At 38.8% G+C, this 16516-nt stretch overlaps 2 protein-coding genes across 2 annotated transcripts in view; one reads left to right on the top strand and one right to left on the bottom strand.

The window, feature by feature from the left end:
- Positions 1-1257, top strand: part of elf3 (E74-like factor 3 (ets domain transcription factor, epithelial-specific)) — a 2804-nt gene extending 1547 nt beyond the window's left edge. Inside the window, exons 7-9 of the mRNA XM_056757985.1 lie at positions 49-159; positions 238-433; positions 593-1257. Of these exons, the coding sequence (XP_056613963.1) occupies positions 49-159; positions 238-433; positions 593-698 (413 nt within the window). The 3' untranslated portion in view covers positions 699-1257. The remainder of the gene's footprint in view (positions 1-48; positions 160-237; positions 434-592) is intronic.
- The window catches only part of apobec2a (apolipoprotein B mRNA editing enzyme, catalytic polypeptide-like 2a), a 26331-nt gene extending 9846 nt beyond the window's left edge, over positions 1-16485 (bottom strand). Inside the window, exons 1-2 of the mRNA XM_056757987.1 lie at positions 16409-16485; positions 2831-2984 (exon numbers count right to left, since the gene is read on the bottom strand). The gene's annotated coding sequence lies outside the window, so the exon portion shown is untranslated. The remainder of the gene's footprint in view (positions 1-2830; positions 2985-16408) is intronic.
- Between the last annotated feature and the right edge of the window lie 31 nt (positions 16486-16516).

A 16516-nucleotide genomic window follows, 5' to 3' on the forward strand; every position in this document is an offset into this window, starting at 1 on the left:
AACCAAGCAGGAAATAAAAACTCATCCCGCATCTTCTTTTCTCTTCAGTGGATGCCGTGAAACCGGAACCAGTGCAAGCCAAGAAAAGAGGCAGGGGGCGACCTCCGAAGCAGGCGAAGGGGTTTGATCCCATCATCGAGTCCAAGAAAAGCAAACACGGTGAGTACAAAGATCTGCGAGCGATGTATTATCGGATGCGAGACATGCGTTTGTACTCAACGGGTCGATGCCTTTCAGCTCCGAGAGGAACTCACCTGTGGGAGTTCATCAGAGACATCCTCATCCACCCCGAGCAGAATCAGGGTCTGATGAAGTGGGAGGACCGGCGGGAAGGAGTCTTCAAATTCCTGAAGTCGGAGGCCGTGGCTCAGCTGTGGGGTCAGAAGAAGAAGAACAGCAGCATGACATACGAGAAGCTCAGCAGAGCCATGAGGTAAACACACGTCTGCTAAACATCTCACGTCCGTCTTCTAGACGTCTATATGACATCAGACGTCTCAGAGACGCGTTGCAAATGAGCAAACTCTTGTAGATGTAATGTGAGGTCATTCCCACTCACGGATTGATCCAAACGTGTGCTTTTTCTTGACAGATATTACTACAAGAGAGACATTCTGGAGAGAGTGGACGGCCGAAGGCTCGTCTATAAATTTGGGAAGAACTCCAGCGGCTGGAGGATCGAGGAGACGGGATACTGAAGACGACCTGAGGGAAGAGGGTCGCCTCCACACGTAGAGACTTTGAACTCGTGATAAATGAGGAACGTCAGATCCTCTCTTTAGAAACAAACTCTTTCCAGAAGGAAAGCTTTCGCTGAAACTGTAAGCCAGTGTTATGGCTCAAGTAGGTTTTATGAACCAGTAAAAGTGCGCTGTTGCTCCAGTAGATGAGCTCTTGTGATTATGACACGCAGGCGTGGCTCCAATCTCATCTTTATATTCTATATTACGGCTCTTTGTATCGACACATGTTTTTTAAATGTAGAGCGATTGGAGCAGTTGAATTTGACAGAAGGAGGGTGATATGAAGTATGTTTGCAGTGATGATATATCTATTCCACTTTTTATAAATGTATAGATTGTGTTGACAGTCGAAATGCTTCTCAATCAAGTGCAAATCAGATTTTGTTCAATTCGTTTGTGATTTCAGTCACTGAATATTGCGTATGAGGTTTTCTCTCAGATGGTGTACAAGTTTATTTACTTTGACTTGTGTTTTGTACAACGCTTTTCTAAAATAAAGTTGTGTTCTAAGGAAGACCTGTGTTTTCCACTCTTGATCCTTCCAGATTAATCCCATCAAACATTATCTTATATTTGAGCCTCGCCCTACTGAACTATGAGCCAGACCTTATTTCAACATTGACTTTCGTGATCAGATATCGCTGATGTGTGCCAAGAGTGAGACGCTACCAAACCTCAACGCACGACACATCAGATCCTCCTTTAAAAACCAAGCCATGCTGCCGGACAAAGTCTAGCGTTTTGCATCTTCGTTTTGGAGTGTTTATATCAGTGATCTGAAGACTAAAACGATTGATGAAAAAAAATTGTGAACTGAATTTTTTTAAATGTAAATAAATAAACAACTAAAATGAAACGAAACTAACGACAGTTGTTTAAAAACAAACTAAAATAAAATGATAATTATCAAAAATAAATAATAGTTTTCATAAATAATGAGGTCTTTTCAGATTGTGGCTAATTCGGTTGAATTCTATAGATAACGTGTTACGGTCATTTGCGTGAAGAAGAAGACAGTAGGATATCTGCCTAGTCAAAGACGACCGAGCACCATTTTGGATATTTTCGGGTTTTCAACTGAAACTGGAAAAATCAAATGTATCGTCTTGGTGCACGATAAGATTTGTGGGGCTAATAAGGGGGAAAATTCGACAAACCTCATATTTCGTAGCTAGCAGCTCACAGTCCCGGTGTGCGACTCTGTCTTCGTGCGTTCAAAGACCCAAGGTTTGGCCGACAACTTGGAATCAAACTAAAACTGAAACTAAAATACATAAAAACTAAATAGAAAATTTTTACATAATAAAAACTAAATTAAAACAAAGACTGAAATTTGTAGCAGATTTGAAAAACGATCTTAAAATAAAAAACTAATTTTAAAATGCAGAAATAAAATAATCAGGTCAAGCCAAACAAACCTGATTTAATTTCTCATATTTAAACGCAAAGGCGTGTTTTCCATCTTCAGCTCATCAGCACGTCAACAATCGCATGTTTCATTGCAGCTGCACGTTTGCATGTTGCAGCACAAGAGACTGTTGTTTAGAGGCGCAACATTCAAATAAACACGCACACGCATGACACACAATGACATTTGAATTACAAACCCGCATGCAAAACAAGGCTGAGGTGAGAGGCATCTTGTGAAGTTCATGCCAATCCGCATGTGGATTTAATCCCTGTGAGATCTGCACAAACAACCTGAAATTACAGTCACCTGAGATCTCATCACTTCTTTCACAAGAATCCGGCTGGCAGTTTCACTCCAGAATTAATTGACGTTTCACTATATGAAATAAAAGCGTGTCAGTGTGTGATGGTTTCATTCTGCAGGTATGTGTGTTGTGTTGTGTGACTAACTGACACGCATGATTTTAGCAGGTATTGTTTTGGTAGGGTTGGCTTGAGATTGAGAATGTTTTCTGTCTTTTTTCATTTTGTCCTAAACTGAACTTTGAATCCACATCACATGAATTTATAGGAAGCTCATAAAAGCTCATGACACAGAATTGTGTAGTTGGATTGACTGCACTTGACACTTATTCATGAGGACGGTGTGTGTGTGTGTGTGTTTGTGTAGACCTCACCTAAGTACAAATTTTCTGCGCTCCGTGTGGTTTCTGAAGCTCAAGTCCCGTCATGTTTCTTTGGAACGTCAAATTCCAGTCGAGTTCTGTGGAAGACATCTGATGATCAATGATGAAGATGAGGATCACAGCAGCGTCATTTAAAACCATGAGTCTGGACAAACAAGAGGATACACGTCACTGAAACACATGAGTGGTGACACAAATAACACCAGATCAATGACAACACAAGAATGCTTTGACAAGAAGGCATTATACGCACACACACACACACACACTCTTCATCATACGCACACACACACTCTTCATCACACGCACACACACACTCTTCATCATACGCACACACACACTCTTCATCATACACACACACACACTCTTCATCATACGCACACACACACACACTCTTCATCACACGCACACACACACTCTTCATCACACACACACACACACACACTCTTCATCACACACACACACACACACACACTCTTCATCACACGCACACACACACTCTTCATCATACGCACACACACACTCTTCATCATACGCCGACACACACACTCTTCATCACACGCACACACACCCTTCATAATAACACACACACACTGCATCACACACACACTCTTCATCAAACAAACACATACACACTCTCTTCATCATACGCACACACACACTCTTCATAATACGCACATACACACACACACACACTCTTCATCACACGCACACACACCCTTCATAATAACACACACTCTTCATTATATGCACACACACACACACACTCTTCATCACACACACTCTTCATCATACGCACACACACACACTCTTCATCACACACACTCTTCATCATACGCACACACACTCTTCATCATACGCACACACACACTCTTCAACACACGCGCACACACCCTTCATAATATCACACACTCTTCATTATATGCACACACACTCTTCATCACACACACTCTTCATCAAACGCACACACACACACTCTTCATCACACGCGCACACACCCTTCATAATAACACACACTCTTCATTATATGCACACACACACACACACTCTTCATCACACACACACTCTTCATCATACGCACACACACACACTCTTCATCATACGCACACACACACTCTTCATTATATGCACACAAACACTCTTCATCACACGCGCACACACCCTTCATAATATCACACACTCTTCATCACACACACTCTTCATCAAACGCACACACACACACTCTTCATCACACGCGCACACACCCTTCAGAATAACACACACACACACTGCATCACACACACACTCTTCATCAAACAAACACTTACACACTCTCTTCATCATACGCACACACACATGCACACACCCACTGCATCACACACACACTCTTCATCATACACACAGTTCATCATTACACACACACTTTTCATCACACGCACACACAGACACTCTTCAGCACAAACACACACACAATCCTAAATATAAAAGGCACACAGACCATCGCAAATATAACACATGCAAGCACGCACACTCTCACACGCGTGTGTTAAATTTATGATTAACTGTGATGTAGTGTGTTTGTCAGTGTGTGTGTGTTTGAGTGTGTGTTGTATTTGTGTGTGAGCGTGTGTTATATTTATGATTGTCTGCGTGTGGGTGTGTGTGTGTGGACGGGTTATGAGATGAAATGAAGAGTAACTGTAGTCTGTATTTCTGATTGTATGTTGTGCGTCTCAGATGTGTCTCCACTCATCTCACGTGAGTTCTGGAGCTCATCAGTGTCTCTAACACCTCTGTCCCGCCAGAGTCAAGCTGGTGGGTTTCCATGAAAGAGAAACTACAGTGAAATATGATTGTCTCGGGGGAGTGCTGTGTGTATTGTTCATTCATATTGTGTTGTTGTATTGTGATGATATCAGGAATGGTAGATGTATCTTCCTTTAGAAGTGACATAACCTGCGATGAGAGACAGGTGTGTCTGAAAAACTCATTCATGTGTTTCCCATTAAACACAGCCACTGCCGCCCCAGCGCAACACAACACTTCCTCTGTGTGTGTGTGTGTGTGTGTGTGTGTGTGTGCGTGTCTGGATAGTTAAGTGAATGAAGAGAATAGTTCCCAGCAGTCCTCAGTTAAAGACGACATCAAAGGTTTGAAGAGTCCAAAGATGAGTTTATAATTGATAAAACGTGTGATTGCTCTTCCAGGAGATGATGAAAGCCAGTAAAACACAACGATGTTGTAAAGAGAGAAGACGCACAACATCTCCATCATCAAATACTGATCACACAAGTGTCTCATATTGAATAAATATCACACATGTTTGACATTCTGTCTGATGGTTAATCATTCACCTGCACTGAACACTTTCACTTGATCAGCTATCACACTCATATTTCTGAGACCTAACATCTTCATGTTTCATGATTTTTAATCATTATTAGTCACCCTTAATGTTGGTCACTGGGTTTTATAAACATATAGCCAATAACAAGTATTCAAAAGTGCTCTATGAGTTTGATAACACTGTCTGTTTGAATACTTGATTCTGATTGGCTGGAAGGTGTGCATTAAAACTGTTTAATGCACGGGTAGTACAAGTTAGTTTGATTACATCTGAAATGAACTAACAAAAATAACTGTACACCTGTTTTATCTAAAATGACACTGTAAACATCATTAAAAGCTTTAACTAAGCAAATAACCATGGAATAAACGGGATAATCCACGGCCAGCTGTGCATTAAAAGATGTTAGCCGTGGATTATCCCTTACTTAAATCATTTCAAAAGTAGTTTTTTCTTTCATTTCATGAAAAAGAGCTCATTTGGCCAGCGAGGTTTTGAAAGCACATGTGTGATATTTAAATCATCGTAATATCGTGGCCGTGCAATATTCTAGTAAAATGCGATAGCATGCCAAATAATGCAATATGACATTTATTTGTTTTTTAAATCCAATAGAAATTGTTCTAAAATATCTTAAACCAATAGGGCTGCACGAAAATAAAGAAAAATATGCTGTGTAATCATTTGATAAATAATGCGATGCGCGATAGAATAATGGCTAAGATTTAAAATATATTTACAAACTGAAAATGATATTTAAATTTACATTTATGCATTTGGCAGACGCTTTTATTCGAAGCAACTTACATTGCATTTTCCTTTACATTTATACTTAGGTATGTGAAATCCACTGGGATCAAACCCACAACCTTGCGTTGTTCACACATTGCTCTCAACACTGAGCTACAGGAAAGAAGAAAAATGATATAACCAACACCCATATTTGACTATTATTATTTCTGATTATTGATCACCTTCCACACACGTCTCTCTGCGATCTGCATCAATTTATAGACTATAGACCACTTCTCAAAATGTAAACACTGGTCCAGAAGCACTTCTGTTTTCAGATTTATCTTTTTAAATCTCACATATATTAGATATTTGTTTAACATTTTGCTTTAGTTATTTACATTGTGTTCAAGCATTGAGAAGTGTTAAAACATGTTAATCAGCATTGTGTAGGTCATCTAAAGTGGTCTATACGTAACTTTTTGAAATTCTGAAACATTCAGTTATTGCGCATATTCACATTTGCGCAGCCCCATGCGATATAATGTGCAGCTCTCTTGTGTAACCACACTACTGCATTTGTGCTTTTGTCAAACAAGAAAATACAGTGAATTCAAGCAAAATGTTGAATCTGTATGTGTGTTCATTGAGATTTAAACACGTGATCACATGACTAATGCACATGTATGTTAATCAACAGTGAGAGAGTCTCAATCCCACAATGCAATGCACTCCACTGGACCTTTGTTTTTTACATATTGTGTGTTATGTTTGACAACTGGACATCCCGTCTGTGTCTGTGAGATGTGTTATAAACCAAACAAACTCATCATGTCAGGTTTCACGAGATTTATAAATAATGTTAAACTGAATCAACACTGAGTGAATATTGACAGACATCTGAAATGATTAACATGTGGAATAATGAATGTTTCCTAACTTTTGTCATGATTGACACTGTTTTTAGTATGAAGTTAACGGGGAATGAGAGGGAAAATCCCTGCATACTTATGCAAATCACGGCTGTGAGATCATCAGGGCAGAGACAGGATGTGGGCGGAGCTACCCTTAAGCATTCTGCAGAAGTCATTATGACAGAAATTCTGTATGTGCGGCTCTAACAAACAACACAAACAATGTATTTGAGAAAAAAAGAGAATTGAAGTTCATCTGTTCTATTTAAAATAATACACCTCTCCTGTAGTTCAGTGGTGTCAACAACACAAGGTTGTGGGTTCGATCCCAGGGGATTGCACATACTTAGAAACACATGTATAGGATAAAGCAATGTAAGTCACTTTGGATAAATGCTTCTGACAAATGCATAAGTGTAAAATGTAAATGTGGTCTTGTAGATATTTGTGTGTGTTTGATGAAGAGTGTGTGATGCAGTGTGTGTGTGTGTGAGATGAAGAGTATGTGTGTGTGATGAAGAGTGTGTGTGCTTGTGATGAAGCGTGTGATGAAGAGTGTGTGATGCAGTGTGTGTGTGTGTGTGATGAAGAGTGTGTGTGTGTGCTTGTGATGAAGCGTGTGATGAAGAGTGTGTGATGCTGTGTGTGTGTGTGATGAAGAGTGTGTGATGCAGTGTGTGTGTGTGTGTGATGAAGAGTGTGTGATTCAGTCTGTTGTGTGTGCGTGTGTGTGTGTGTGATGAAGAGTGTGTGATTCACTGTGTGTGTGTGTGATGAAGAGTGTTTGTTTGTGTGTGATGAAGAGTGGGTGATTCAGTGTGTTGTGTGTGTGTGTGGGTGTGTATGTGTGATGAAGAGTGTGTGATTCAGTGTGTTGTGTGTGTGTGTGTGTTGAAGAGCGTGTGATTCACTGTGTGTGTGTGTGATGAAGAGTGTTTGATGCAGTGTGTGTGTGTGAAAGAGTTTGTGACATAATATTGTGTGCGTAGGTTTTAGGGTGTGAGTGGTTTGAGAAGTGTGTGTGTGTGTGTTATGGGGTGTAGTAACAGGCCTGTTTGAGCTCATCACTGTTGTGTATTATGAGCTCTACTCATCTCAATATTTCTATTGTGTGCCCTCAATTTCCAGACTTGAGCAACGCTGCATGTATGACACTGGACAAACACACACACACACACACACACACAAACACACACACACACACACACACACACACACACACACACACAGAGCACAAGCTCTTAAGCTCTTGGACTGGAAATGAAGAAACTCGTCACAACTGAGAACTTAAAACATTCATCTGATATCAAGAGTGTTTTATGGATTTATTATGATTCTGAGCTGTTGCTTGTGTATTCTGTGCTGTTACAGACCTGCTTCTGTGGCACTGATAAACACACACACACATCATGCAGTCAGACATGAGCAGTATCATATAAACTCTCAACATTGCAAAGCTGAACTCCGACCTCTTACATCACATCACTGCATTGACGTCTGTGCGGGCTTCAAATACTTCTCATATTGTTTTCATCCATTTCCCATCTGAAATACTTCTGATTGTTGTGATGTCATAAAACACACAAACAATAGCTATGATGGGAAACAATTCTATACACAGTATGTATATAGACAAACTGTGACTGTTAACCTCATCACGTATAATATAACCAGCATTAAAGGTCAAAGTTCACCTGAAGCCATCATGATATCAAAAGAATATGGATTTCTACTTGCACTAGCACAACATCATCCAAAACTCAACACAACTCATTTTTTGACCAACAAAACAATCAAATAATGTGAGGGTTTATTGTGTGTGATGTGCTTGCAAACAATAACGATTGCACCGAACCACACCAACTTGTGTTTGGCTTCAGATAAAAGTGAGGGTCTAAGGTCACGTGTTTGAGGTTTAATATTAAGCGATTGAGGTCAGCGATGTGAACAGTAAACAGGAGCAAGCAGGGTGTGGATATTAATACAGTACTGCGGTTTACCGTAAGAGTTCTTTATCAGAGCCATAAAAAGCTTATGACACACGCGAGAGGCTAATAAATACGCGGAAGAAGGGATTTCTGGGTAATTACGTTTCGCTTTGATGTTGCTTGGATGAAGTACAGTGTTTTTCCCGTGATCCTTTGGGTGTATGTGAATTGAAGAGCAACATGTTTTGCTAGTATAAAGTGAGACGCAAGTGTAGTGCAGGGAATTATGGGTAAGATATAAGATCTCGCACAGATGATCGATGAGAATTCACTGGTGTTTGTGATGTCTGGCGCGGGGTCAGCGAGGACACAGATCCAGAAGTGAAAGTTGTGTTAGTTTAATGATTGTCTAGAGTGGATTTGTGATCCGTTTACGGGTTAGTTGTCGGTTTAACATTTGAACCAGAATGATACCTAACACAATACCCAACGCTGACATCACGGCCCGCCAATCAGCGAGCAGGCTCCGCCCACAGGGCTGGGTTTACGGGCAGTGCAGATGGGGTTTCCAGTAAGAGACGTGCCTAAGTGAAACTCTGGACCCATGCCAAATACACCTGCTCAACAGGTATGTGTCGCTCGCTGCAGGTGTAAAGAGTCTTTGTGTCTTTGTGTGCGCGCTACGCACGTCTATTGTGTGTTTGTGTGTGTTAGAATAACTATTCCCTTGAACTTGTATTGGATTTTATTGCATTTTTAAGTTATGAAAGCACACATTCTGCAGTGTTGCTTTAAATAAAACACACACAAATATGTTTGCAATGTTGTAAACACACTGTCATAATGTGCAATAATCTACAGCGCTGCCAGGAATTGAGGTTATAAATAATGTTGAGGTATTACACTCACTGTACACTGAGTTTTTCATTTTTTTTTTTTTGAGTTTCCACGTAAAATAAAAAAACTGAATTTGAATGTTTTTTTTACAGATTTTATGGATTTTTTATCAATACAGTGAAACACCGCAAAATTACAGAAGAGACAGCAAATTTACAAGAAAAACATGCGAAAACTTTCATTTTACAGGAAAAAACTTTATTTTACAGTTTATTTCTGGAGCCCAAGCGGTTTTTTTAAATTATTTATTTTTTATACAGTTTATTTTTTAAATACGTTCAAAAACTAAAATATTACAGAATAAGACAACAAATTTACAACAGAAACTGGGAAACAGTTTTAATATTTATCCTTGTGTCCTATAATTTTACAAGGGGGAAATATAAAGCAATATTTTACGGTATATTTCTGCTTTTCCATTTTTCTACAGTGTAGCCCAACTGTGTTATTCGTCTACATTTGACATTGAATAGTAAACGTGAAGTGGTTGTGGGGTAAACTGAGGTCCAGAGGGATTTGTTGAGTGTCATTTTGAAATGAAGTGTGTCGGCAATGAGCGACGGATGGCTGTTATATAAACATGTGATGTGTGGAGTGCGTGAGGTCTATCTGCACTTCAAGTATGTCAGAAACGACAAATGTGTGTCAACAAAGGACCTGATAAGTTTCCTGCGCCAGTGCAAAAACTCCAAATACCTTTCACTTTACTGTAAGCTTGTCATAAAAATGAATTATAAAACTTTATTAATCAACTTTACATTTAAAAAGATAAAGTACTGTAAAATGTGTTCAAATGGTTACAGATGTTAAAAACACATTACAATGCACTTGAAGAGTTTATTTACAAAAACAGAAAATCAACATCTGCCGTTTGACTGACATGGAGTTCACAATAAAAACACAGTTGAAAATGAAAAACACAGGAACTCTTAATTTGTTAACATTAGTCAACATGAACTGACATGCACATTACTTTAATATTAAGATCAATAAAAGCTGTAGAAAGTTCAACAGGTTCATATTGTCCAAAAGGAATGTGTTTGTGTTAAACTTCAGGAGAACCGTCTTCATAAATCCACTAATATCTAAATATCTTAACTAATATCACTAATAGCCTGCTTCAATATTCTGTTATCTAATTCAATGACATTCAGACGTTTTATTTTTATAACACATTTAAAGTCCCTGTACATTCAGAAACCTATCAATCTGTCTGGTTTAATGTGTTCCTAACAAGTTCTTAAGGGTGAAATATGTGTTGTTTGGCTTGTGCACACATCGGGAGTGGATATTTGCCCATGTGATGACCAGATAAAGCTTTATCGGGTCTAAATCAGTCTCTTCCTGCTCCGCAGTGGTAAGTGATTTGCCTAAAGACTGGTTTAACTGGAGTCCAGTCCAGAAACATAAGCACGGGACCATTACAAACCAAACCATTATCAAATCAGATGACCTGAAACATTATGTGTGCCAAAAGTGTGTTCAGTGTGACACACACACACTGTAGATTGTCATCGTAAAGATACAATTTAAATATACTTTTATTTCAATTCATTTTATTTAATCATTGATAAATAACTGCTCAAGCAGCAATCAATATTCCCACTTATCTAAAGCCCTGTTAGCGAACATCCACACGTCTATCTGATGTCTGTATTTGCGTGTGCAAGATGTTTTTTGGTTGTTTGCTCATCTGCAATACGTCTCTGAGACGTCTGCTGTCAGATGTCATAGAGACGACTATAAGATTTCTGTAAGATGTTTATATGTAATGATGAAATGTACGTTCTAAGTGGTTTATCAGATGTTTATACACAGCAAATGCTTTTCAGATCTTTTGCAGACGTCTTACAGACGCACCAGCAAGCACCTAGCAACCCCTTAGACCTCCAGAGAAAACAATAGCAACATAGAACTAGAGATGCACCGATTGCAATTTTCTTTGCTGATTCCGATTTCCAATTTTATTGTAAGTGAAACCCTTGCCGATTCCGATTTTATATCCATAAACTATAAATGACAGTATATAAAAAACATAGAATTTCTTCAATACACATTTTTTTTTTTTATTATCATTGCATAAATTATTGACCATTATGGAAAATTTCCATAAATACAGTTCTACAACCAGCATTAAAATACAGAATCTTCTCTTGCCCAAATAACTCTTAAATTGAAGAACTCGTAGTAGAAATAATAAAGTTTAACTAAACTTAGCTACTTAATCGACCTTTTTCATTTTTGTACTCTCACAAAAGTCTTAGATAACAATAAAATACTTCAACTTTATTCTTGTATGTTTCTGTTCTTTATTTTTTTTTTCTGAAATGTAAGATAACTTGTCTTTATCTTGGGTCTGTAGTACTAAAAGAAGTGGTTTTCATGTCGTGTTGAATGTCATTTTACCTCAGTGAAATGACCATAGTTTTAACGTAAGACAATTAATCGGGTTGAATGGAATTTACATTTGTTTTACACACAGTGAACGACTTCAACATGAGTTTAGCATGTGTCAGAGTTTAGCATCACAGTTAGCATGTATTACATACCCGTAGTAGACGGAGCAACGAAGGTGAACTACTGGACAGTCAAAAATTGTCTGTGCACTACATGATGTGTGTGTGTGCGCGTGGAAACTCGTGCAGTTCGGTGGAACCACGCAGTCATGAGTGTAAATGAGTTGTGAAAGACAGCCATCTTGAACGGACGTTTACTTGCGTATTTGATGATGCGTCGCTGGCAAAATGCGATCGGCTTCGAATCGGCAAGACGTGAGACTGACCGTCCGGTCACGGTCGATCATGCAAAAACCGGCTGATTTCTGAACGGTCAATCGGTACACCTCTACATAGAACCCCTTTTCACTAGACCACGTTAGCAAACACACATCAACACACCAGCAATGCAGATCACCTTAGCAAGCACCTAGTAACACAATACCTACTCTGAACATCCTAGCAATCACATAGCAACACATTAACCATTCAGAACATCTTTGCAACCCCCTAGCAACACACTGACAACCACTTAGACCTCCGGAGCAAACAGTATCAACATAGAACCCCTTATCAACCCTATAGACCACGTTAGCAAACACACATCAACACACTAGCGACCACCTTAGAAAGCACCTACCAACACAATACCTACACTTAACACCTTAGCAACCACCTAGTAACACATTAACCATTCAGAACGTCTTTGCAACCCCCCTAGCAACACACTGACAACCTCTCAGACCTCCGGAGCAAACAATATCAACATAGAACCTCTTATCAACCCCCATAGACAACGTTAGCAAACACACATCAACACACTAGCAATGCAGATCACCTTAGCACGCACAACAAATGCAATGGCAGTGACCTTTAGCAACAGTTACTGATGAGTTTTGCTAATATATAAAATCTGCTAAAGCTGATAAAGGACACAAAGACAAAAAATCTGAATCAGTTTTTAAATGTGTAAATGCAAACAATTCTTCTATGAGTCAGTTTTAATAAGCACTACACACCGAACTGAACACCCTGCATGATCAGAATCACACAACGGCGTTCATGTGATGATTAACCAGATGACCCTGTTATTAACCGGTTGGAATGAGAGAAGCATGTTGACCGTAACTGCACCGTGTTTGACTTGAACTTGTGTAAGAAAGGCCAGAACCTGAACGTCTGGTCGGGCCGGTTCCCAACAGAAGAATGAAGTCAGTTGCTTTGACAATAGCTGGCCAATGCTCAGCGACACAATGGATCTCGTTTACAGAAAACTTTCATCAGCGTGACCTGACCCACACAAACACACAATACTGCATACGCTAAACAAACAGCCTTGACACACTTTACACGCCTGCACACACACAATTGTCGGGTCTCAGGGTTATCAAATTCTCTAGAACCCGTCAGTCTGGGTCCGATCGGACTGCTTTTTCAAACAGCGAAAACATTTGCAGAAGACGTGCAAAATTGTGAAGTGAAACCTGTTGCTGCTGCGTGCTGCGCATAGTTCTGCACAACACAACACATTGAGAATGGATTTATAAATGTGACGTGTGATGTAACGGCTATTCGCAAATTCAAAATGACTTTATGTATTGCAGCATATTCATGCCATTTTAGTTTATACTTTATAGCAAGTGGTATTAAGATGGGTTGTTAAGCCAGAATTTATGAAAACTGCAGATTTAAATGCCATCTTCACATTTAAAACTTAGATTTCAGTGTGAATGAGTGGCGGACACATCCGAGCAACATGAGAATTCAAGTGAAGTGACAGAAATGCTTTTTCTGTAGTTGATGTTTGATACTGAAATACAGAATGTTAAAGCCCTCTACTGCCCCCCAGTGGCTACAGAAAGAACTCTCTTTTACTTAACACCATTAGTGCAAACATCAAAAAATGAAAATGCTCTCATCATTTACTGACCTTCAAGTTGTTCCAAATCTGTATAAATGTATTTGGTCTGATAAACACAGAGAAGATTTTGCCCACATTGACTCCCATAGTAGGAAAATGTTTGTCAAAAGTGCCCCAGAACTGTTCTTCAAAACGTCTTCTAAAGTGATCAACAGAAGAAAAAAAATGATAAAGTAACTTTTCCTACTATGGGAGTAAATGGGTGTTGAGATCTGTCTGGTTATACACATTATTTCAAATATCTTTCTCTGTGTTCATCAGAACAAATACATTTATGCACATTTGGAACAACTCATATGAGAGTAAGTGGCGACAGAATCTTCATTTTTGGGTGAACTATCCCTTTAAGACGTTTTTAAGCATTTATTGAAAATAATTATTGTTCATATATATTTGATTTTCTATACTCTTAATTTCTGGTGTGAATTTATGGGTTGTTGACAAATACGCCGTACATGATGTGTCCTATGGTGTGACATGGCAAAAATCTGTTAATAATATATTATTTTACAATATTTATATTTATCATATAAAATAGCATGAGAGTGATTTACCTTCATTGTTTCATGAAGCCAAATAAAAGTAAGACGTGCTGTACACATGATGTTAAACATATCCATATAACCCAAACCCAACATGTATTGTATATTGATGATATATTATGTCGTTATGATACTTCAGAGCATCATTAAATATGAAATTCGATGAAATTATAGGAATGCACGATACATGGCATTGTAAGAAGACTGATAATTGGTGAACGCAATATTATTGTTTTACGAACATTAGTCTTAAATTAAAGTGTTATCGTATAATCGGATGAGGAGGAAGAGTCAAATGAAGACAGACGGGAACACAGATCCTGTTTCAGTCAGACATGAATCAAACCTGTTGAATCAAGACTCGAGTTTCAGTGGTTGTCTAGAAAACACATCAATACCACAAAAACCCGTTCATGCAGTTTCGACGTCTGCGATGTGTCCCACAATCATAAACACTTCATCTGATTCTTCTCTCAATTTAAAGACAAGAAGCAGTTATCTTTATGTAAACCTGTGACACATGTTTACTCAGTGAACTTTAAAGGGATTAGAAACACTAACACTCTCTCTCTTTCTCTCAACAGGTATTGTTCTGGCTTTTGTTGAAGCTGACTTGGTATTATCACCTTTTGTATTATTGCTTCTGAATACTTTTCGCTTTATTGCTCCCTGAACTCTCTGTAAGTCGCTTTGGATAAATAAATGTAAATAGTTCACCCACAAATAAAACTTCTGTTATCATTTACTTGTTTCAAACCTTTATAAACGCCTTGTTCTGTTAAACACAAAGATATTTGTAAGAATGTTAGGAATGTTAGCCACTATAGCTGCGTGTCATCGTCAACTACCATGGCGGGGAAATTGTTGTTCTGTTGAACACAAAGTGTGATATTTTCAAGAATTAATGAACGTGGACAGTTCTTTGACAACCATTGTATTCGTCCTACAGTGGCAGTTGATGATGTCACAGAATTGAAAATGGTTAACATTCTTCTAAATATCTTTCTTTGCGTGCTACAGAACAAAGTCATTTATGGAGGTCTGAAATGACATAAGCATGAGCAAATGATGACAGTATTTTCATTTTTGGGGTTAACTGTCACTTTAACGTCATCTATTGTGTTGATTTGTATTGAGAAGAGCGCAGGATCCCCTGAAGGGGGTAAAAAACAGTCCAAGCGTCACGTCTCAGAGCCCCAGGGGCTGAAACACAGTCACTCGGGTTATTTAAAGAACACAAGAGGATAAAAATAGCTAATTTACACAACAGAGCCGGAGTTTTCTGTCTAATAATAGAAAACTTTATGATTGGCCTTTACTCGTGATGTCATGGCCATACTTGTCACGGCCGTACAGTACATTCATGTCTATATCATACTTCCTGTTTCCAATGGATGTTATATCTTTACTTAAGTGATTGTATCACATTCTTACAATTGTACTGAAACACATTACACATGAATGTTGTAACTTTTACGCAGTTACCACATATGCAAACATTTCGGTTCAAAAGTTAGTTTACATAACTTCCAAAGAACTGTTTTTATTTGTACTTTCAATGTCTTACAGATGCTGAACTAGTGAAGGTTTAACCCCTACAATATACAAATAAAAGTAGAATATGTTGTGTGTGTTTTCCAAATCAGTCATCGCGCGCGCGCGTAACCGTTAATCAGACGGATTCACTTCAGTCAGGTTTATCGTGTCGAAGAAAAGCGTTTAAACGCTTCGTGTTTGGGTCAGTCGGACTCAATAAAGGTCAGATAAAACGTTAAAAGTAGTTTTTTTCCCCCTTTGTGGGGTTTTAAACTCACCGCTGGAAGCAGAACTCAACTGACAGGGACTTCCGCCGCACGCGCGGTTCTATACAACTTTACCTCAGGTGCCGGGAAGCGCACTGATTGGCTGGAAATCGACCAGGG

This window comes from Triplophysa dalaica, chromosome 10 (assembly GCF_015846415.1).
Source record: "Triplophysa dalaica isolate WHDGS20190420 chromosome 10, ASM1584641v1, whole genome shotgun sequence".
In the NCBI taxonomy this organism is placed as follows: Eukaryota; Metazoa; Chordata; class Actinopteri; order Cypriniformes; family Nemacheilidae; genus Triplophysa; species Triplophysa dalaica.